The 23303-nt window shown below is 37.7% G+C and overlaps 1 protein-coding gene across 14 annotated transcripts in view; it reads left to right on the plus strand.

Annotated features, from left to right (window-relative positions):
- ADAM22 (ADAM metallopeptidase domain 22) overlaps positions 1-23303 on the plus strand; it is a 258439-nt gene that overhangs the window by 26352 nt on the left and 208784 nt on the right. For all 14 annotated transcript variants that reach the window (XR_004032234.1, XM_030822043.1, XM_030822044.1 and 11 more), the window contains one exon: positions 10118-10194. Coding sequence is in view for 13 of the 14 variants with exons in the window: in XM_030822043.1 (XP_030677903.1) it covers positions 10118-10194 (77 nt within the window). In the remaining variant the exon portion in view is untranslated. The remainder of the gene's footprint in view (positions 1-10117; positions 10195-23303) is intronic.

A 23303-nucleotide genomic window follows, 5' to 3' on the forward strand; every position in this document is an offset into this window, starting at 1 on the left:
AGCTCGATACAACTATACTATATTGTATTGTTCTCAGACTACTAAGTATCTTAAAGATCTGCTTTGACTTTCAGGATTATGTGAGTAAGCATTTTCTTGTTCAGGCCTTAAATTGAAGGCCTAGTAATGGGCAGTTAATGGCCAAGATGATGGAGAGACTGATTTATCAGAAGATAGCTGAAGCATAAATAGGTAATGAGGCTGCCTGACTTCCTGAAGGGAGATGGGAGAATAGGAGCTGGTGCCAGTGTCAGCATAGTCTGTCTTTTTGTCTTTGCCTCTGGTTTGTTGGAGCAGGGACCACCTTGGCAGCCAGGGAATCACAAGAGTCCAGGGCTTTTAGTGCCTTCAGAACTGGAAATGTAGCAAGGTAAATTCAGGGAATGCTTCTCAAGAGTTCGTCTTATCCAAGGAAAGCCTTTTTTTTTTTTTTTTTTTTTTTTTTTTTTTTTTTGCGGAATCTGTAGCCTTCATCTAGGAATTCCTGGGTAGTGAGATCTACATGATGTAATCTCTGTCCTAGGAAAATGCATCCCAAAACAAGGGCAAGAAATTGTTTACATCAGTTGTGATATGGGTTGGCTGTGTCCCCGCCCACATCTCATCTTGAATTGTAGTTCCCATAATCCCGACATGTCGTGGGAGGGACCTGGTAGGAGGTAATTGAATGATGGGGATGGTTACCTCCATGCTATTCTCGTGATAGTGAGTGAGTTCTCACGAGATCTGATGGTTTTCTAAGGGGCTTTTCTGTCACTTCACTCTATACTTCTTGCTGCTGCCATGTGAAGAAGGATGTGTTTGCTTCCCCTTCTGCCATGACTGTAAGTTTTCAGAGGCCTCCCTACCCCTGTGAACTGAGTCAATTAAACCTCTTTCCTTTATAAATTACCCAGTCTCAGGTATTTCTTCATAGCAGCATGAGAACAGACTAATACAAGTTATAAATTTTTTCATATAAAATAAAATCAACAGCAAGAATGGAAATTTGACTTGGAAAGCAAGTATAAGTAGATGAGAATTCCATGAGAATTGGCCATACTTTAGACTCACATGGAGTAGCTCTTTAAAAAATATGGGCTTGGAGGCCAAAGTAGAAATATTGCTTGAGCTCAGGAGTTTGAGACCAGCCTGGGCAATGTAGTAAGGTCCTGTCTCAAAAAGAATAAAAGTACCATGGGAATTCCAATATTTTGCTCCTTTTCCTGCCTCATTAAAAAAAACAGTATAGGCTGGGCATGGTGGCTCATGCCTGTAATCCCAGCGCTTTGGGAGGCTGAGGCAGGCAGATCATGAGGTCAGGAGTTCGAGACCAGCCTTGCCAGATGGTGAAACCCTGTCTCTACTAAAAATACAAAGAATTAGCCGGATATGGTGGGGTGCGCCTGTAATCCCAGCTACTTGAGAGGCTGAGGCAGGAGAATTGCTTGAGCCCTAGAGGCAGAGGTTGCAGTGAGCTAAGATTGCACCACTGCACTCCAGCCTGGGCGACAGAGTGAGACTCTGTCTCAAAAAAAAAAAAAAAAAAAAGTATATTGAGGTTCTACTTTGTGAGAAAGTGTGCCAAGGTGCTTACAGAGATATTGGCTCTCAATTTAGCTGGAAAGACTATCTGATTGAATTTCTTTTTCTTCCTTTTGTCTTTCTCTTACTCATTCCCTCCTTTTAGAAAAAACTTTTAAAACTTTTATTATTTTGGTTGAACTCAACACCAAACTGTAGGTAGTAAATTGTCATAAGAACATACATTTTACTTTTAAGAAATAATGGAGGAATTTAGTAAGTAAATATTCAGTTTTGAAAGTTAAACATATTTTGTCATAAATAGTGAAGGCAAGGGAAGAGAGCTATTGTTTATTGGACATCTATTATCACAAAGGTCTTTAATCTATTTTTATGGCTTTCAAGATAAGGAGGGCATTTCTTAGGTTGGTTTAGAATATCGCTTTTCAACTGTTGCCTATACTTTAGAATGACGTGGATAGCTCTTTAAAAAATGTTGATGCCTGGGATCCACTGCAGACCAAGTGTATCAGAATCGCTGAATTTGAGGCATGGGCATTAGTATTTTTTTAAAAGTTTCCTAAGGTAGTCTGGGTATGGTGGCTCATGCTTGTAATCCCAACTAATCAGGAGACTGAGGTAGGAGAATTGCTTGAGCCCAGGAGTTTGAGGCTGCAGTGAGCTATGATCGCATCTCTGAATAGCCACTGCACTCCAGCCTGGGCAACATGGTGAGATTCTGTCTCTACAAAAAATTAAAAAAGTAAAAATAGCTGAGTATGGTGGCGCACGCCTATAGTCCCAGCTACAGGGGGGCTGAGGTGGCAGGATCACTTGAGCCCAGGAATTTGAGGTTACAGTGAGCTGTGACTGTGCAACTGCACTCCAGACTGAGAAAAAGACCATGACCCTGTCTCTAAGGGAAAAAAAAAAAAAGCTTCCCAAGTGTATTAGTCTATTCTTACACTGCTATAATGAAGTACCTGAAACTGGGTAATTTTTAAGAAAAGAGGGTTAGTTGGCTTATGGTTCTGCAGGCTGTACAGGCTTTTGCTTCTGGGGAGACCTCAGGAAACTTAAAATCATGGCAGAAGATGAAGGGGAAGCTGGCATGTCTTACATGGTCAGAGCAGGAGGAAGAGAGAGAGAGAAGGGGGAGATGCTACACACTTTTAAACAACCAGAGCTCCTGAGAACTCACTCACTATCACAAGAACTGCAAGGAGGAAAGTCCACCCCCGTGATGTAGTCACTGCGCACCAGGCCTCTCCTCCAACACTGGGGATTACAATTCTACATGTGATTTGGGTGGGGATGCAAATCCAAACCATATCACCAAAGAAGTCTAATTTGGAACCAGGATTGAGAATAACCAGTTTAGAAGTTCTTTGATGTCTTTAGTTCCAGCTTGATCTTCCATAATAGATCAGTAATATATAGCGTGCCTTGTAATATATAGTGTGCCTTGTAATTTCCTGATTGTGCTGAGCTGTTTGCCATTTTTGTGCCTTTGTTGTTCCTTTTTCCTGGAGTGCTTTCCCTTACATTGTCAATCTGAGGAGCACCAATGCATTCCTCGGTATCCCTACAGTTGAAGGACTGCTGTTGTATTTTATACATGTATCTACTGTTAGACTTATACTCATTTTGTAATAATTTGTTTAGTACCTTCCTCTTGTGACTGTGAGTTTCCTGAGTGCAAGAGCCATATCCAACTCATCTTTCTTTCCCAGAGCCTGGTATGGTCGGCACTCTGAAAGTGTTGAATGGACTATCACTTATTTAATTATTACAGCAAATCTACAAAGTGTGTATTATTTTTGCTCTTTAAGAGATGAGGACTTTCAGTTCAGAAACATGAAACAACCTGCTCTAGTTTATTCCACTGGTAAATGGAAGACCTAGAATTCAAATGTACCTCAGCTCTTTAAAGTTTGTTCTTTAAAAATTGTGCTATTTTGGCCGGGTGCGGTGGCTCACGCCTGTAATCCCAGCACTTTGGGAGGCCGAGGCGGGCAGATCACGAGGTCAGGAGATTGACACCATCCTGGCTAACATGATGAAACCCTGTCTCTACTAAAAAAAAAAAAAAAAAAAAAAAAAAAAAAAAAAAAAAAAAAAAAAAAAATTGTGCTATTTTGTTTTGTTTCATTTTGTTTTAAAATGTCCTGTTGCCAGGCACTGTTCTAGTTCTTGTAATACTAAATGCAGATGGTTGGATTTCAAGAACAGTTTGGTTTAAAGATAATGTGTAAATTAGATACAATATATAATCAGCTTATGAAAACTATGGGTGTTACTGAGATGGAAAAGGGAGAGTAACATGGAGTCATAAGTATAGAAATACAGACAGAAAACACTAATGTTCTTACATTTATCATACCAATTTACATATAGGTAGACCTGTTGGGTAGAACTCCCTGTTAACAGATGCCATTGTAATACAGTTCTGCTTCACAAAATTAATCCCATATCTTGATGTGGCCACAATAAATTTTAGAATGAGAAACCTTCATCAGAATAGGGATACAGTATGAATCTTTTGCAGCTCTTTTGCCAGAAGTTCTCATAAGGCTATGGTGATTTTACAGTTGCCTTTTCTGATGTAGAAAAGAGGGATCATATATACAAGCCATGTTTGCTATATATATATATATATAACTGAAGATGTTAGACTTCCAAGAATTATACTGGTAGTTTTTTTTAAACTGAGCTGAAACAGTCAAATGGCAAATATGTGTTTAGGATGCAGTACCTAAAGATACTGTTACATGCATTAAACTTATTTTTAATAATATTAATTACTTTCACAGTTATCGTATTGTATACTACCATTTGATTGGTAATATTCTCACCCCATTGGTAAACATCAATTCGTTATTCAGGTTGGACTTGATTAAAAACCTAAAGTACCTCGTTTTTCTCCTTGTGTCAGAGTTCTGATTCTACTATGAATGTTGTACTGCTAACTTTGCTTTAAAAATTGGTTATCAGTAAGGCAGTCTTAAAAAGTTCCTTTGTGTTTGATCTCTGGGATAGGTAGGTTGGCCCTGGTTCATTGACTCTAGAAGATATGAGGAGAAGAGGACAGGCTGTCAAGTAGCAAAATGCATGAGGAACATGAGTGTTATATTAATTCCGCATTTTAATTTCAGCTATTGCCCATGAATAATAAACAGGCTCCAATCTGGGGATTGTATCATATTCTTATGGCCCTAAAATTCTATGATTCATTTTTGAATTTAGAAATTAGAATTATCTTTATGTAATTATATTGATTTATTAAGAGTTCCTGCCATCTGGAGAGTTATTTTATATTTTTGCATTTTTCCCTTGAATCTTTTGTTTCACAGCTTCTATAAATGTCAGCCTCACTGCTTATCTCAATCCCTAAAACACATACATACTGCAAGCACATACTTTACCATATCCATGTAATTTCTTTTCCTTAAATGATGGATTTCAATATATGTATATACATTTAACTATAACTCTGAGTTTGTAAGGTTGTTATCAAATTGGCGTTAGGACATGTGCTGTGTGTCAGCTATGGTCATGTTATTAACTTTTGGATGAAAATGGAATTCTAAAGATTGTTTTTTATGTTTTGGTTTTCTTGTCATATCTTCTAAAAATGCTCTTTAGAGCATTTTCATGATACTGAAACAACTTCTATTATAATAATTATTCATTAGAACACAGTAAAACCTGCAAGTACCTCCAAGCTATAGAATGAAAGCAAGGAGTTGAAATATGATGAAAAAGGCCTACCAGGAGGTGAGATGCCTACTCTGCCACCAAATATGTGACTTTGGAAGTGACTTTTGCCCACACTGGCCTCAGTGTCCCTAGTTACATACTAAGGATCTTGTATTATGTGACCTCTAGGAATCTCTCAATATTATTCTGTGATACCTGAAGTACCTGTTTAATAGTTTTTAAAATCACAATTCATTCTTATGTAATAATTTGAAAAATGGCATTTCTGCAAAATTATGTTTTTCCAGTATCTCTGAGAGAGGTATTTCTACTTTTTAATCTTCAACTTAAAGTTAATAAATATTGGAATTTTTACTTGACAGTATCTTAGCCTGTTTCCCCCACCAAAGGAAAATCTTGGTATTATACTGATTCTCTCTTCTCAAACATAGCTTTTTCCTTAAACTAAAAAGGCAGGGTCTAAGAGTAACTTTCTGAGAGCCATCCTGGCTCACTTCAGTGGTGTTGAATAATAAGCCTGATGATATAGCAATTCAGTGTAATTCATTTACTTTATTCCTTCTCCAAGATAATCTTAAGAAGCAACCATATTGGCTGGGTGCAGTGGCTCACGCCTGTAATCCCAGCACTTTGGGAGGCCGAGGAGGGCGGATCATGAGGTCAGGAGATCGAGACCATGCTGGCTAACACAGTGAAACCCTGTCTCTACTAAAAAAAAAAATACAAAAAATTAGCCAGGCATGGTGGCGGGCGTCTGTAGTCCCAGCTACTCGGGAGGCTGAGGCAGGAGAATGGCGTGAGCCTGGGAGGCGGAGCTTGCAGTGAGCTGAGATTGTGCCACTGCACTCCAGCCTGGGCGACAGAGTGAGACTCTGTCTCAAAAAAATAAAAAATAAAAAATAAAAGAAGCAACCATATTTCTTCTCTTTGGCCTATTTATCAGCCAGAAACATGGGGAAGGTAGGTTCCTGAATGTTGGAAGACCACACAAAATGCAAAGAAACCAGGCTCACATTTATTTTAGTGACCACCACTGCAAGTTTGGTTTGGGTGAGAAGTCCTGTGTTTTGGGTTTGATCCTTGAGGCCTCATGAGTTTCAGCCCTGCTGCTGAAAGTGTCTTGGTTTTAGCCAAACCGTGGAGGAAAGTGACATTGAATACTGGTGCAATCAACTCATTGGAGCTGCTTTTCAAAATGTTCAGGGACAGTGTCAGTGATGCTGTATTAGTTTCCTGTTGCCTCTATAACACATTAGCAGAAACTTAGTTGCCTGAAGCAACAACAACTTATTGTCTTACAGCTGTGGAGGTCAGAAGCCTGAAATAGGTCTTACAAGGATAAGATGAAGTATTGGCAGTGCTTTGCTCCTTTTGGAAGCCCTAAGGAAGATAAAAGAGGCTGCCTGCATTCCTTGGTTCCTGCCCTCTTCCTCTTAGCACTCTGATCTCTACTTCCACCATCATACCTTCTTCTCTGTTTTTAACCTTCTTGTCTTCCACTTAAAAGGACTCGTAATTAGATTGAGCCCATCCAGATAATCCAGGATAATCTCCCCAACTCAAGGTCCTTAACAATATCTGCACAGTCCCTTTTTCCATGTGAGGTAACATGTTCGTAGGTTCTGGATATTAGGGTGTAGGCGTATTTAGGGGTCATTATTTTCACTACCACAGATTTCTTCTAGTTATTAATGTTGTTACCTGGATGTTACCTCCTTCTGGAGGTCTTCTGAGACAGCCTTAGACCTCTATCTTCCCTGGTCATTCTCGACAGCATTTCTCTGTTTTATTAAGTCTGAGAATACTATGTTTATTTTCTAAACTTATTTTTAACTTAATTGTTCATTTTCTGTCTCCTCTACTATCAGATAAACTCCACAGGAGCAGAAACATGATCAGTTTTCTTCACTACTTTGTCCCCCAAATCTAAATAGCTCCCAGCACTTGGTAGGCTCTCAGAAGAAGGTTATTGAATGAATCAATCTGTATACAGTCTAAGGAAGCTTGCCTTATATTAAAACTATGTTAACATACTCCTGTTCCTATTACTATCAATAATGCAAACATTCTTATTAAGTAGTAGTTAAGCATTCTGTCAATGGATTTTCTTTTGAATTTAAGTACATGAGTTTCTCTTTGGGACATGACTGAGATCAGTAAAATAAGATACCAGATGTAAAATGGAGCTGCAGGAAAAAGAAAAGAATTAGAATTAATGCAGACAGTAAATACCTTGCCAAGAAGAATTTTAACATTACCTCAATCCAAGCTGTAATCATGATACCAAGGTGAATAACATGTGGCCCGTGTGTTGTTCACCACAAATTTGCAACATTAATATTTCTGATTCAAAGGAAATTGAGGTAAGAGCTTTAATAGTTCTACAATAAGGATGGAGGAGGGAGAGGTTCATTTTAACTGAAACATCATTTCTGGTAAGCAGAGGCTCTTCCCAAAACATGGTTGTTAGCACTCTAGGAAACTCAAAGAGCTTTAGGTAGAGGGAGTGATGTTATCCATTGACATCACATTAAAAGCAACTCTGATGGAAAGAGTGCCTTTCTACTTTCTATAAGCAGTTAATTTATAGCTGTTCAGTTGTTGTTCATTTATACATCCAGGGAATTGATGATAACCTTCGAATGAATCAGGCAATCAGAAGATCAACTAAGTACCTGGTGCTGGTCAAGTACTGAGGTCTTAATGTGATATTGACCTGTAGTGAGGAGAGGAGGAGGCTAGACAAGGTTGGAAAGGCTTCATGGAAGAGGGGTGCTATGCACTGAATTATGCCATCCCCAAATTCAAATGTTGAAACTCTAACCCCCAACATGACTGTGTTTGGAGATGGGAGACCTTTAAGAGGTGATTAAGATTACATGAGGTCATAAGCGTGGGACCCTAATCCAATATGACTGGTGTCCTTATAAGAAGAGAAAGAGACACCAGGCATGTGCACTTACAAAGAAAAGGCTATGTGAGGACACAGAGAGAAAACGGCCATCTGCAGGCCAAGGAGACAGGCCTCAGGAGAAACTAAATCTACCAACACCTTAACCTTGGACTTCCAGCCTCCAGAACTGCAAGAAAATAAATTTCTATTTAAGCCACCCAGTCTGTGGTATTTTGTTTTGGCAGTCCTAGACGACCATAGGTGGAACTTGATCTAAATCTTGAAGGATGAGTAGGGCCGTTTCTGGGAAACAGCTTTGGGGAAGGGTCTAGTTCAGGAAAGGGCTCAGCAAAATTAATGAATGAAAAAGCCACATAAAATGTTGGAATGAACATAGCTTTTGAACTAAAGAGCAGAAGAGAGAACTGACTGTAGGTGGGCTATGGGTGGGTGCTTATGTACCATTATGCCTGCGGTGGGGAAGGTGATTATGGAAGATCCTGAAATCCAGGGAGAAGGGTTTTTTTTTTTTCCTTTTTTTTTTTTTGATACAGTAGAAAACTTAGGGCTTACATTTGGGGTTTTGATAAGGAGTCAACTTTAGAAAGATCGGGGGTTATGATATATGGCAGAAGTGGAAATGAAGAGTAAGGTGTGGCTTCAAGAATTACCATAAAAAAAGAAAACAAAGATTAGTTGGGGCTGGGTATTAGCTGAGAAGAGTTAGGAGTTATAGTTGAATGGTTCGTGAGGCTGAGAGGTACCCAGGTAGTTCTTAATTTTTGAGGTTTTATGAGGATTAGAATGTGTTAGCAACAGAAGTACAAGATTCTCCCATACCTACTTCTTTAGGAGGATAGACTTTAAAACAGAAGAATTATCCTTTCTTTCCAAAAAGCCTTATTATTATTAATCAGACTTTCTCCTTTCACCTAATCTCATAGTTTACTGTGTGTGAAATCCCAGGGTTGGTTGAGGTCCCCTGTGGCACCACAGAATCCTAATATGTCCCTTCTGGGATGTGCTGGTTCTCAGGGAGCAGCAGCACTGTTGGCTTCACATACTATGTGCAGTTGCTCATGTGGCTTTTAATCTCTAAAATGATGTTTGTCATATGTTTCTCATTTTAGTGATTATACATATTTATTTTAGAGGTTTGGATTCTGTAGAAACATAAACACAAAAAATTCCAATAATTTGGAGTCCTACTGTTTGGATATAGCTACTGTTCATATTTGGTGAGTCAAATGGAACACACAGTTTTTCTTCCTCCTTTCTTTTCAGTTAATTCACATGATTATTCAGTATGCAAATATTAATGCTATGGGAAACACTATTTTTTAGTTTAGAGTCCCTTGTGGTTTTCTCTGGGAGTTCCTAGGATAGCATAGGAAATAGTGATTTTTTTTTTTTTCTAACACAAGAACATTTTGATAGGTGGTATTGGCAGTAGATGTGCAGAGGTTGAATTTTGCTTTTAGGAAGATGTGGAAACCTTGATGAAATTATGTCTGGTAAATTATAACTGAAATACTATTTTTAAAGTATATCTTTGTGATAAGCGAAAAAGGATTTTTGGGGGGGTTTAGATTTCTTCTTTCTAAATAGATCATATTCACCATATTATTTTATTCTTGAATTGAGCATATGTTACTTATTTTCTTCAAATGTACAAAACTTTATTTTAAAGGAGCTAGTCACTTAAAATCACATAAGATGAATGAAGTGCAGTCATCTTGGAAATGAAATGCTTAACCACTTGAGGTAAACTAGAAAAGTAGGGCACTTGTCCTCTTTGGTTGGGTGGTAATTTACTTCACATTGGTGAATGCTTGGCTTCTAAGAAGGTGTAAATTTTACTTTAATATGTTTTCACTTATTCTCCATGTTGAATTATTTTCTCATGATATTGTAAGTGTTTTGAAATAATCATAAGAAAGACTAATTGTCTGATTAGTATGGCTGAGTAATAAATAACCTTTTTTCTTTTTGATATTGTAGTTGACTCACGTTGACCAAGCAAGCTTCCAGGTTGATGCCTTTGGAACGTCATTCATTCTCGATGTCGTGCTAAATCAGTAAGTGTTGAGCTGCACTTGCTTTTGTCAGATACACATTGAATCCACTTTATTTTCCACTTGTAAAGTTTTTTCTTGCTATATTTTACTTCATCTTCCTATACCAGTTAAATACTACATTTGAAACTATACTTATTTACTGTAGTTTATAAAGTCTGGCAGATAACAAGAAATATATATTCGTTTGAAATTGAGCACCTATAATAGATTTAAGAATGTAAAATGAAAGGCAAGAGTTACCCCAATATTTTTTGTACGAATATCTATAACTTAAGTTTCCTATGAATGACAGTAAATTATGAAAATAATACTTTGGGTATTGAAGTATCTTCCTTGAGAACATTAGGAAAGAGAAGGTTGCACTTTTTGATTAATGATTCAGAGGACTGACTGCATGATATGTGATGTTAAATAGTACCTGGTGTTCATTAGATGCCTTGATGTGGTGGTGGATTTCTGTGAGGTTTCTGGTACTGGGATTATCTTGTGAATGCAATATAATTTTAGAAATAGTTGTCTACCTAGAATTTTAGGTTTGGAAGGTGCTTTTGATTTGTTGCTGGATTTAATCTCTTGCATTTGGTCTCAGTGTTGTGTTTAATAAATCTGGTTAGTTACTGTTCACTTTTTTAAAAAAGGGTTTCTATCCTACTTCTGATCGTTGGCAAGGGTTCTGCCAGGCCTATGCTTCTGAGCTGGGCAGCATTGGGCCATAGTTTTCTGGAAGCATTTCTACAACAGTTCAGGAAGAAAGTCTGAGGCCAGAAATTCAGACAAATAGACCAAGAGTGAGAATTAGAGCCTAAGTTGTCTACAGTGGGGAACCAGCTAGATGGAAGTTAATTTAAAAAGGCACGTAAGAGGCAAGACTTAGGACCATGTTATCTGGATAGGTAGCCATTAGCCACTTGTGGCTGTTTAAATTTAAATTAATTCATTCAAATAAAATTAAAAATTCTGTTCTTCATTTGCATTAGCCACATTTTAAATGCTCAGTAACCCTCTCTGCCTTCACTCCCTCATCTACTTAATACCTAGTCTCCTTCTCTGTTTCATTTTAAAAATAATACTTATCACCATTTAATATATAGATGAATTCTTACAACATTGCCATTTTTATAGGTCAAAAAGTTTGACTACCATTATTGATGTATGGCCATCTAATATTTGATATTTTGATTATTTATTTGGTCTATGGTATTTTTCCTACCCCTACAATGTAAGCTCTTTGAGGGCAGAGATTTTCTTTGCTTCACTGATGTATCCTTAACACAATATAGGGGCTAAACTCCAGGCAAGGAGTCATATTGACTCAGAAACCAGATGATAGGATTAGCCAGGAGACAGGTGAGATGACTAGGAGAGGAAGAGTGAAACAGCAAAAAAGAAGATAAATGTTTGAGACTAGCTTCTGAAAGCTGCATGTAGATACTAGGTGTGATTTGGAAAGTCAGATTCTTAGGTCTCTATTTCAATAACTCCCCTCCATCCCTCTTTGGAATCATTGTCCCTGTTGGTAGTCTGTGTTTTCTGCTTCCTGACGTTTGTAATTCCTTGACTTTTAATACTCAAGCAAAGAAGGGATATTTATTCATGTCCATTCTGGCCAAACTGCCTCACTTACTTTGGAGACATCCGAGTCCAAAGACTTTCTGTTCCTGAAGGAGACACACATATTGTCATACTTATCAAAGCGTGAAGTTTAGAATACTGGGGTTGAAGTGAAATTTCTTTTGAGATATTGGCAGAAACCTCTATTGGGCATTTTTCTTTCTATTTCAGTGCAAATTTGCAATTACAAGACATATAAAGGATTAAATAAGAGCATAAATGGAGGTAGCCTGGGCTGAGAAACATGCAGTGTGCTCATTTTTTTTTTTTTGCCTGGGATTGATATTAAACATAGGTGGCAGGTAGCTGTTATCTTTATACTATAAAAATCATGATGTGATACAAAAATGTTTTATTTTTAATGTAGCATTTTTTTTTTCGTGGTTTCAGTTTGTGTATTGTCTTAAGTTGGTTAAGGAGCAGGAACGTGAAAAACAGTATGTTCTTCAAACTTTTTTTTCTTATGAAGCAATTCTGGGGCTGTGGAACATATAGAAAATTTTTTTAACTGGAGGAAAATTAAATAAGTCTGTGTAGCTAGCTTCTGGTTGCAGAATGGATCCAATAATACGTATTTTTTGATTGGAATGGATGGAAAAGTATCATTACATAATGTTTCTTCTTAATGTTCAGTAAATAAAATTATCTGTAAGTAGATTATATCTGTAAGTAGAGTTTAACCTTTGAGTAGTAACTTCCACAGGAGGCTGATAAGAATATGGAAAGGTTAAAAATGAAAAGCACAGCCAGTTTCTCTTTTGTCAAAATTATCAAGAAAAGGGTGGGGAGCAGTTTTTCTTCATGGGGTCGTAGTTGTGAAATTTCACTCTTTAGGACAGATGTATTAACAAAACCAAACATATGGCCTGGTCTGGCCACACCAGTCCTAGGCTGCATTGGACCTTTCCAGAGGTCAGCAATGAGTCTTATACTTTACTGTGAAACATTCCTCAGAAAGAAGAAAGCTCAATAAAGACATGTAACTCTATTATCTGAGCGATTCAGTCCAATTTTTTTTTCTTGTACATCTCCTGTTCTTGAAGAAGTGGATAATTAAACTGCTCCAAACAATGCAAGATGTTGAAAAACGTTTCCTTTCAGCAGAATTCTTTGATCCTTTACAACAGAGGACCTGACAAAAACCACACATAGTCCCCTAACAAAGAAGTAAGCACTGTCTGTGGACTGTGGTTGGTTGTTTATGATGTGAAATATTTAACAATTAGGAAAAAAATCTTTTATAGCCTGCTTTTTTTGGAAGGGATTCTGTTGTGCAGCTCTCAGATCTTGGATGATCCAATGCCTAAATTTTGAGTGTATTTTACAGATTCTCAGCTTCTTGTCTTCTTATTTCAATAACAACGAAATGGTTTTTCTCACTGTATGATCCTTATAGCAGTCTTCTTTTCCCCCAGTTTTACAGTAAGTGGTGGGAGGACAACTAGGAACTGAAACATGACAGATGTCAGCAGATGGGGTTGCCCATGAAGAATGGGAGGTGGTGTGGGGATAGGGGAGAGGGAGAGAGAGAAGCAGAAGTAGGGTTAGACAAGGAACACCCAAATTCTGTTCGAAAGAGCACATTCAGTTTTGCCTTCTTTCATTTAGAGAAAGCATTTCCAATTAGTTACCTCTTGCTTGCTTTATACTGTGGCCCTTGAATTTGTAGGGAAAGTAAAAATCACCGTGGGTAAAAGATAGGATCCGAATTCAATTGGAATTGAAAGTTAGCCCTGGAAGAGTCTCATCATGCTATATTTACAGTGTGGCTGATGATGATGATAAAAATAAGTGATGAGGATAACATTATAATTAAATGATGATGTTATGTGATAATAATGAATAACAATAGATATCTCACTCTTATTAATAAATCTGTAACTGAATGCCTTGCTGTTCCACTAAATTCGTTATGGTGAATATTTGTTCCCGTGTACATTTAATACAAAGTTATTGTGTATAAGACAAATCTGTGTTTGGAGTAGTTTGGAATCCTTATGTTCATTTCATATATATATATACACACACACACATACACACACACACGCACACACACCCCATATATAGGAATATACATATACATATAAACATATATACATACAGATATATGTATGCGCACCCCCACACACACACACACACGTACACAAGTTTTCTAAGCCTCTAGTAATGCTAAAAGCTTCTCTAGACCCTGAAGACAGACTTGAGAAGAAAGGAAACAAAGACTTTACTCTTAGGGAATTTGCATCTAGCCAGAGAAACAAACAATGAAAATGTTAAATAAGGTAATTTCAGAGAGTGACAGTGCCATTTATAGAGAGTGTCTGGTGTGAGGATGAAAATAGCACATTCGAGAATTGGTTGTCAGGGACAGGCCATCTCTAAGGAGGTGACATTTGAAAGTAAGGGGCCCCCATGCAGAGGGAACAGCAAGGGTCGGGGCCCTGAGGCAGGAACAAGCTTAGCATGCTTGAGAGACAGAAATGTGGCTAAGGAGGTTGGAATAGGGATAGCCAAGTTGTTAAATGCGGTTGGAAAAGTAGAAGGAACCAAAATATCTAGGGCCTTGTAGGCAACAGAAGGACTTTGGGTGAAAGTCTAAACAGAGGTTATTGATTTTTCCCCACACCATTTGTTGCATTATTCACTCCTTCCCCTACTGGCTTATGAACATTTATTCATCAGATTCAGTTATTACATATATATATATATATATATATATATATAAATTTTTTTTTTTGAGACGGAGTTTTGCTCTTGTTGCCCAGGCTGGAGTGCAATGGTGCAGTCTTGGCTCACCACAATCTCTGCCTCCTAGGTTCAAGTGGTTCTCCTGCCTGAGCCTCCTGAGTAGCTGGAATTACATTGCACCACCATGCCCGGCTAATTTTGTATTTTTAGTAGAGATGGGGTTTCTCCATGTTGGTCAGGCTGGTCTCGAACTCCTGACCTCAGGTGATCCACCTGCCTCGGCCTCCCAAAGTGCTGGGATTACAGGTGTGAGCCACCATGCCTGGCCCAGTTATTACATATTTTAATGTTTTTTGAAAACAATCTCTTCTGAAGATCTCTTCACTGATTTTAGGGCTTAGTACCATCATACTATTTATTGTAGCTTTATTATGTGTTTTAATAGCTAGTATGGAAATATGTTCCATTATTAGTTTTCTTTTGCAAAATTTTCTTAGATATTTTTGCCTCTTTTAAAATAGAAATTCAGAATAATTTTGTCATTCTTCCTTTGGAATTTATTGTACTGTCACTAAACTTATATTTTAATTTGGGAAAAATAGACATTTTTACAGTGCTGAGTCTTCCCATCCAACATCACAGTGTATTTTTTAAAATGTTAAGCATTCTCTTATATGTCAGTAAAATTCAGTATTTTTGTTTTTATAGGCCCTGAACATATCATGTAGAGTATTTTCCTAGAAATTGTATTTGTTTTTGTTGCTACTGTGGATGTAATATTTTTCCATCATATTTTATAATTATTAGTGTTATACAGGAAAGGCACTGATTTGTGTTGCACCTTATTGAACTTTCTTATTTTTGCTAATGGCTTTTTATTGTTTCTCTTAGGTTTGGATGTAACATTCTAGTTTGACAATAACATGAATGGCAAATAATTAGAGTTTTTCTTTTCAAAATGTTACTTATTACTATTTCCTACCTTAATCCTTTTTCTAAAAGTTTCTGAACTGTATAATTTGGTGATAATAGCATTTTTATCTTTTTTTTGGTAATAAAAATAACTAATGTTCATTGTTAAGTAAGTAGAGTGTTGATTATTGATTTGTGAGAGCTAGTCTTTATTGGGTTAAAGCAATATCTTTTATATTTTAAGGAATAGGTATTAGATTTTATTGAATGTTTTTCTAGTCAGTTAAAGCTTCCAGGACTAGTCAGCTTTCCCACTGGTGACACCAACCCTCCACAACAAAGCCTGTAGATAGGTTTGGATTTTCTTATTTGACCTATTATTATGGTTTATTATATTAATGTTTCCCATTATTAAAAATTATTCTCGATGCCGATAATAAACTTGACTTTGTCATGTTGGATAATTCATTGTTTTGTCCCATATGTTGCTGGCTTCTCTGGTTGTGACTATAAAGTAGAATTAAAAATTCCTATTTTTTATCTTAATTATTATGACACAAGCCCCTGCCGACATTCTTGGTGTAAATTAACTCTATCCCCAAGTGTTTCCTTTAACTATTTCTGAGATTAGTCTCTAGCTTTTAATCTTATAATTACATTCCTGCCACTGATAGATCCCTCTGCAGTGACCTACAGACAGCTGCTCTGCCGGGCAGTTTCCCTTCACTAGTGATGCCCGCTAACATCTGCCAGAGTGGTTTCTTGAAGAACCCACAAGCCCAAACCTATCTATAGGCCTCGTTGTGGAGGGTTGATGTCACCAATGGGAAAGCTGACTAGTCCTGGAAGCTTGTTAAGAGAGAAATCTTTGATAAATAATTTTTTGATGTCTATTAATGTATTCAGGTTTTCTACTTGTTTTTGAGCCCAACTTTGAGAAATTATAGTTTTGCAAGGAATTGTCCACACCATGGGGTGTTTTACCTTTATCCATATTTATCTATGTGTGCTTCTCAGAAAATAATTTCTAAAATTTCCCGTTCCTATTCTTAAATCCTCTTTCTGAATCCTATTTTTATTGTGGATATCTTATCAAATATATAAACTTTTAGGGACTTTTTTTTGAGACAGGTTCTTGCTCTGTTGTCCAGTCTGGAGTGCGATGGTGTGATCTTGGCTTACTACAGCCTCAATCCCCTGGGCTCAAGCAATCCTCCCATCTCAGCCTTCTGAGTAGGTGGGACTACAGGTCTGCACCACCACGCCCGGCTGATTTTTGTCTTTTTAGTGGAAACAGGGTTTCACCATGTTGCAGAGGCTGGTTTCGAACTCAAGTGATCGCCTGCCTCAGTGTCCCAAAATGTTGAGATTACAGGCATGAGCTACCACACCTAGCTTAGGAACGTATTTATTGCATACAATGATATACTTTTTATTTTTTTAAAGAATTTTATTGGCTGGGTGTGGTGGCTCATGTGTGTAATCCCAGCACTTTGGGAGGCTGAGGCGGGCGGATCACGAGGTCAGGAGATTGAGACCATCCTGGCTAACATGGTGAAACCCCGTCTCTACTAAAAATACAAAAAATTAGCCAGGCGTGGTGGCGGGCGCCTGTAGTCCCAGCTACTCGGGAGGCTGAGGCAAGAGAATGGCATGAACCCAAGAGGCGGAGCTTGCAGTGAGCCGAGATCGCACCACTGTACTCCAGCCTGGGCGACACAGTGAGACTCCGTCTCAAAAAAAAAAAAAAGAATTTATTTTATATTTCATAAAAGTCACCCATTTCAAGTATACAATTCAGTGATTTTCAGTACCTTTACTGAGTGGTGCAGCAATCACCAAAATTCAATTTTTAAATGCTTTTCATTTTTCAACAAGATTGTCTATTGCCATTTACATGTAGACCTCATTCCTGGTCCCAGCCCAGCACAATCACTAATCTACTTTCTGTCTTTATAAATTTGTGTTTTCTGGACATTTCTTATAAAGCGAATCATACACTATGTATTCTTCTATGTGGCTTCTTGGCATGTTTTTAAAGTTCATCTATGCTATGTGTGTCAGTTCATTCCTTTTATTACTAAATATTATTTCATTGTATTGATATATCACATTGTGACTATCCATTCACCTGATGGTGGACATTTGGGTTTTTTCTAGTGTTTGGCTGTTATGAATAATGTTGCTATGAACAATCTGTCGGTGAAGTCTTTGCGTGCCTGTATGTTTTCATTTCTCTTGGATAGATACCTAGAAGTGGAATGGTTGGATCATATGGTAGTTTTATGCTTTCAGAAATGCTAAGCTATTTTCCAAAGTAGGCTTTTGATTTTTTTAAATGGTGCTATAACAGTTGTTTTTCTATAAATTCTATTTTGCAGGAGGGATGATGTCAAGTATAAATAGTTACTAAGGCTTCAGGTTTTCAGTTTCATGTCTCCTGCAAGTCTGGAAAGAGTTCCATACTTCTCATGGCTACGATCTTATGTTTTTGATTTATAATAAAACTCTACCTTTGAAATCTACGTTGAACTTTTGAAACTTTTTAAGGGTTGGGATTCTACTATTGGTAGAATACCTTAAGGAACTTTATATAGACCTTACATTTCTTGTTCTTTGGCTGAAGCATAATTCACTTCTTCTTGTTTGTTCTAAGCTGAGAAGTGGTAAAGTTGTGAGTCCCAAAACTAGACTTTTGGAAGGCTAGTTATAACTTCTTCTCAGAGACACAAAGTCTCTTGTGCTCAGCCCAGGGTGGCCTTGTTGTTAGTGGGGCAGCTTTTGGCTGCAAAATCCAGAGCAAAGGGGAACTGTATTGGAAGGTGCTGGAAGATCCATGGATGTGTCTGGCAAAGAGCTAGAAAATGATCCAAGGAAGAGACCAGTACTAAAGGTAAGACCTAGGAAATTGTTTCTGAAGGGGTATTTGGAGAGGCAACAGGACCCCAGGGACTGGAGACTTACAGGATTCAAAACGCCAAACTCATGGGTGAGGAGGATACTCTGCTAGGCTTGAGTTAGCCCTATTATAAGGATGGATCCGAGCTGACTAGAGTAGAGTCAGGCCCCTATAACACCTTCTTGTTACTGGTTTATTTAAGCTTTCTGCTTTCTTGTTTGTTTTTAAAAAGTACAGCCTTAGTACAGACACATTATCTTTCATATGATTGTTTAATATGACTTCTAGATATTTTTAGTATTACCTGTTTTTTTAATGGGGGAATCTGGAGATTTCAGCATACTTATGAGCCTATTATTTAAATTGTAAATAAAATAATTGCAGAATTATTTAATATAACTTAGACAATTTGTGTTTTTTAGTTTTTCAAGGAAAATACCATATACATACTATTTTTATATTTGAAATGATTGCTGTATATTTTTGTGCAACAGATTTATCAGGCGAGTGAAAAATGTAATTTGCTAGATATAGTCAACACTTTCAATGTGCAACAATGAGCTCTTTAATGTAATGAAATGTTTTTGCATAAAACCCTAGAAGTTCTTTTGAGATTTTTACAGTGATTAGGAGATGTGTTAAAGATTAAATCATCAGAGCTCACTGCTATTTTTCTCCCAGGTGTCAAATTACTATTATTATTTTAATTATTTTTTTTGAGACAGTCTCACTCTGTTGGCCAGGCTGGAGTGCAGTGGCACCATCTCAGCACACTGCAACCTCCGTCTCCTGGGCTCAAGCAATTCTCCTGCCTCAGCCTCCCAAGTAGCTGGGATTACAGGTGTGTGCCACCATGCCTGGCTAATTTTTGTATTTTTAGTAGAGAGAGAGTTTCACCATGTTGGCCAGGCTGGTCTCGAACTCCTGACCTCAGGCAATCTGCCTGCCTCTGCCTCCCAGAGTGCTGGGATTACAGGCGTGAGCCACCACGCCTGGCCCCAGGTGTCAAATTATTGAACTTTGTTAAATTATCTAGCAGGGATAGTGGTACAGCCCAACCACAGGGACCTTTGCCAGGTGTGACACATTGGGTTCCCAGACATATTTAATGTAATTTGTTTATGATATGGCTGTTAAACTATTGGATGAACAAAATCTTTGCAAGATAAAAGATTCCATTTGAATAATTGGAAACTTGTTCTCTAATAGTTATATTTGTTTTATAGTAAGGACTGTGTTTTAGAGTGAGGTATAAGGTGCATGCTTACTCCTGGTGATACCATCTGCACAGAGCTGGCTTGTTACTTTGTCTCTGAAATATTTATCTCAGTATGTCTGTATATCAATCTGTTACTTCACACTCTGAATATAGGTATATTTGCTTGTGTTTCACCTATTGGCATATCTTCTTAGCCAATGAGTGTGTGGCAGATTGTACTGTATACCCTTGTCCTGTGAGTGTTAACTATAACCATTCTCAGACAGGGACTGTAGCTACCTTATTCTCAGTTGACTCCTTTATTATTTTGTCTATAATAAAATTAAACAGTTTTGACCTATAATGGTACAGAAGTGATAATACTAGATATACTGCAAAGAAACAAAGAAGGATTAACAGTGGCTATTTAAATGAAAATTTTAGAGAAGCTGAAGGCTCTTCTTGGAAACTGGTAGAGTATAGAAATTTAGCTTGAACTTCCTTTGAGGAAATGGTCTGGAAAGCACTGGATAAGAATCTACAAGCAGCAAGGCATAGCATCATGGTTTGATGTTACGAAGGATGTCATACACATTATTGCAGAATGGCATCTTGGTCACTGTTATATCAATGGTACCTGGGAGGAACTATAGCTAGGTACTAATATAACACTATGGGATTTTGCCAGAGAAAGGCACTGTGATGCACCTCTGTGAGGACTATGCTGTAACAACCACATGTGGGTTTCATTCATTTAGCACACCCCTTTGCCAAAGCACATACTTGGCCCTCAGAGATAAAAAATCAGAAACTTGTCTTATAGTAGGATATATATTAAGTTAGTGTTTTATGGGAAGGTATTTCCATATTAATTGGATATTTTAAAGCAAGTCATATTTGCATATTTTATTTTAAGAAAATCTTATGACTTACTGACTTACTGATAATTATTTCTTCTTAACTTCAGTTTTATCCAATTCAAAATTATCGGAGAGATGGGGCCTGTAGAGGCCTTAAGATTATTTTTTGTGCTGCCTTTGCCCTTTTTACTTTCTCTGGTTCTCAGGGGTTCAGGTGTGCTTTTTAGCAATGATAGAAGTAGTGAGTAGGCCTCTTAAATTCACAAACACACATATCCCTAACCCTCTCTAGTAGACATGGTAAAATAACTCTGTTACAGGCAACTTCCCTTTAGTCTTAGTCTGGAGAAGTAGCTTTTTCACTGTATTCTTTTAAAAGAGAAATTGTAGTTGCAGGAAGAAAAATGGAAGATTTTTCCTAAAAAATTGGTTTATTGTGCTTTCTCTGTTAGTGTCCCCAGGCGAGATTTAGCAAATGAATGATTAATTCTACTCTTTGTGTATGCTTTGTTTCCAGAGTCAAAAGTTAAAATAGTCAAGCTTTATGCCTTAATCAGAGATGTTTCCACATGAAAGTTTAGGTTTGGTTTTTGAAAGTGAAATATAACATATAGGATATTTGAATGACCTTATGCCATCATGCTATCATTTATGAATGGGTTCTTTAATTAAAACATTACTTCTTAGATATAAACAAGCTATGGTAAGTTTCCAGGTACATAGAATAGAAACAGATGGAAAGTTTAAAGAGTTGATTTTTATCCTGACTCATTTTTGTCAAGTGATTATTTTTATTCATATTTAGTATTTTTTAGGTATTTAAATTTTTCAGGCTATATTATTGTATATTATTTATTTATTTATTTATTTATTTATTTATTTAGAGATGGGGTCTTGCTATGTTGCTCAGGCTGGAATGCAGTGGCTGTTCACAGGCATGATTATAGCACACTACAGCCTTGAACTCTTTTGCTCAAGTGATTCTCCCCTGTATAGTATTCATACTCATGCTATAGCCTGGTTAGTAGAAAACTAATTATATTTGTTTTTCTTTGCTACTATTATTAACACTGTTTTCAGAGATATGTAGTTTAAAAAGTGAATTCTTGACTGGGCATCGTGGCTCACGCCTATAATCCCAGTACTTTGGGAGGCCGAGGTGGGCAGATCGCTTGTGGCCAGGAGTTCGAGACCAGCCTGGCCAACGTGGTGAAACCTCGTCTCTGCTAAAATCACAAAAATTTTCCAGGGTTGGTGGCACACACCTGTAATCCCAGCTACTCAAGAGGTTGAGGCAGGAGAATCGCTTGAACCTGGGAGGCGGAGTTTGCAGTGAGCAGAGATCACACCACTGCACTCCATCCAGCCTGGGTGACAGAGTGAGACCCAAAGAAAAAAAAAAGAATTTTTTTTTTTTTTTTGAGATGGAGTCTCGCTCTGTCGCCCAGGCTGGAGTGCAGTGGCGCAATCTCGGCTCACTGCAAGCTCCGCCTCCCGGGTTCACACCATTCTCCTGACTCAGCCTCTCCGAGTAGCTGGGACTACAGGCGCCCGCCACCACGCCCAACTAATTTTTTGTATTTTTTAGTAGAGACGGGGTTTCACCGTGATCTCAATCTCCTGACCTCGTGATCCGCCTGCCTCGGCCTCCCAAAGTGCTGGGATTACAAGTGTGAGCCACCGTGCCCAGCCAAGAATTCTTTATATTCCAATTCAATGTATTATTGCTGATTGTTACTTGAGTAACTTGAAGTTTCAAAGTATCAGAAGAGAATTTGTTTCATCCTACTTGCTCATTTGTTGATTTATTTACTCATTTATTCATTCATTCACTCATCTATCCATCCATCAAGTGTATATAGAGTACTTACCACATGCTGGACACTCTGACAGGTTTTGGGGTGATAGATACAGAAAGATAAAGACCCTATCCTCAAGGACATGACAACGTGGTCTGAGTCGAAAGGCAAACAGTGATGGGACAGTGTGTAAAGGAGCATAAAAGAGGTATGGCCAGTGGCACTGGGAGTGCAACGGAACTTTATTGAACAGAAGTATACTATCTGCTGGAGATAATTATAGATCATTTTTCTACAGATACTAACCTTTGCTCATTTTATGTTTTTACATTGTAACTGATTAAAAATCATTTATTTTAAATACCTTTAAAATATTGAAGTCTAACATACATACCAAATAAGTAACATACATGAACATTTTAAAATAATTTTTAAGAGAACCAGAATAATTACTAAGATAACTCTACCTGGGTATAGAACATTACCAGTATCCCACAACCCTCCAGTGTACACTTTCCCTCCCCACTATTGGAAACAATCACCCTGAGTTCTGTGATAATCAGTTCAGTGATTTTTAATTATAGTTTTATCACTTATATATTCATCCCTAAACAAGAGGTACATTTATTTCTCCCCTTTTCTTCTTTTTTTTTTTTGAGACAGAGTCTTGCTCTGTACCCAGGCTGGAGGGCAGTGGTGCCATCTCAGCTCACTGCAACCTCCACTTCCCAGGTTCAATTGATTCTCATGCCTCAGTCTCCCGAGTAGCTGGGATTACAGGCGCCTGCCACCACATCCAACTAATTTTTTTGTATTTTTAGTAGAGACGGAGTTTTGCCATGTTGGTCAGGCTGGTCTCAAAATCCTGACCTCAAGTGATCCACTTGCCTTGGCCTCCCAAAGTGCTGGGATTACAGATGCGAGCCACCGTGCCCAGCCTTTCTCCCTCTTTTAAAATAATTGAATGTAGAATGGACTCGTGGATTTTTATTTATGTGATATTCACACTCAATTTCAATCATTTTTCTTTGTGATATTCAAATTTTTCTAAAGTTGGTTCATAGAAGCCCTTTTGATTTCTGTGTTTTTTTGACATGACCCTATTAATCTTTAAGTGCTTCTTTGTATTCTGGGACAGGAAG

The sequence above is a fragment of the Nomascus leucogenys genome, chromosome 11, assembly GCF_006542625.1.
Source record: "Nomascus leucogenys isolate Asia chromosome 11, Asia_NLE_v1, whole genome shotgun sequence".
NCBI classification, from domain to species: Eukaryota; Metazoa; Chordata; class Mammalia; order Primates; family Hylobatidae; genus Nomascus; species Nomascus leucogenys.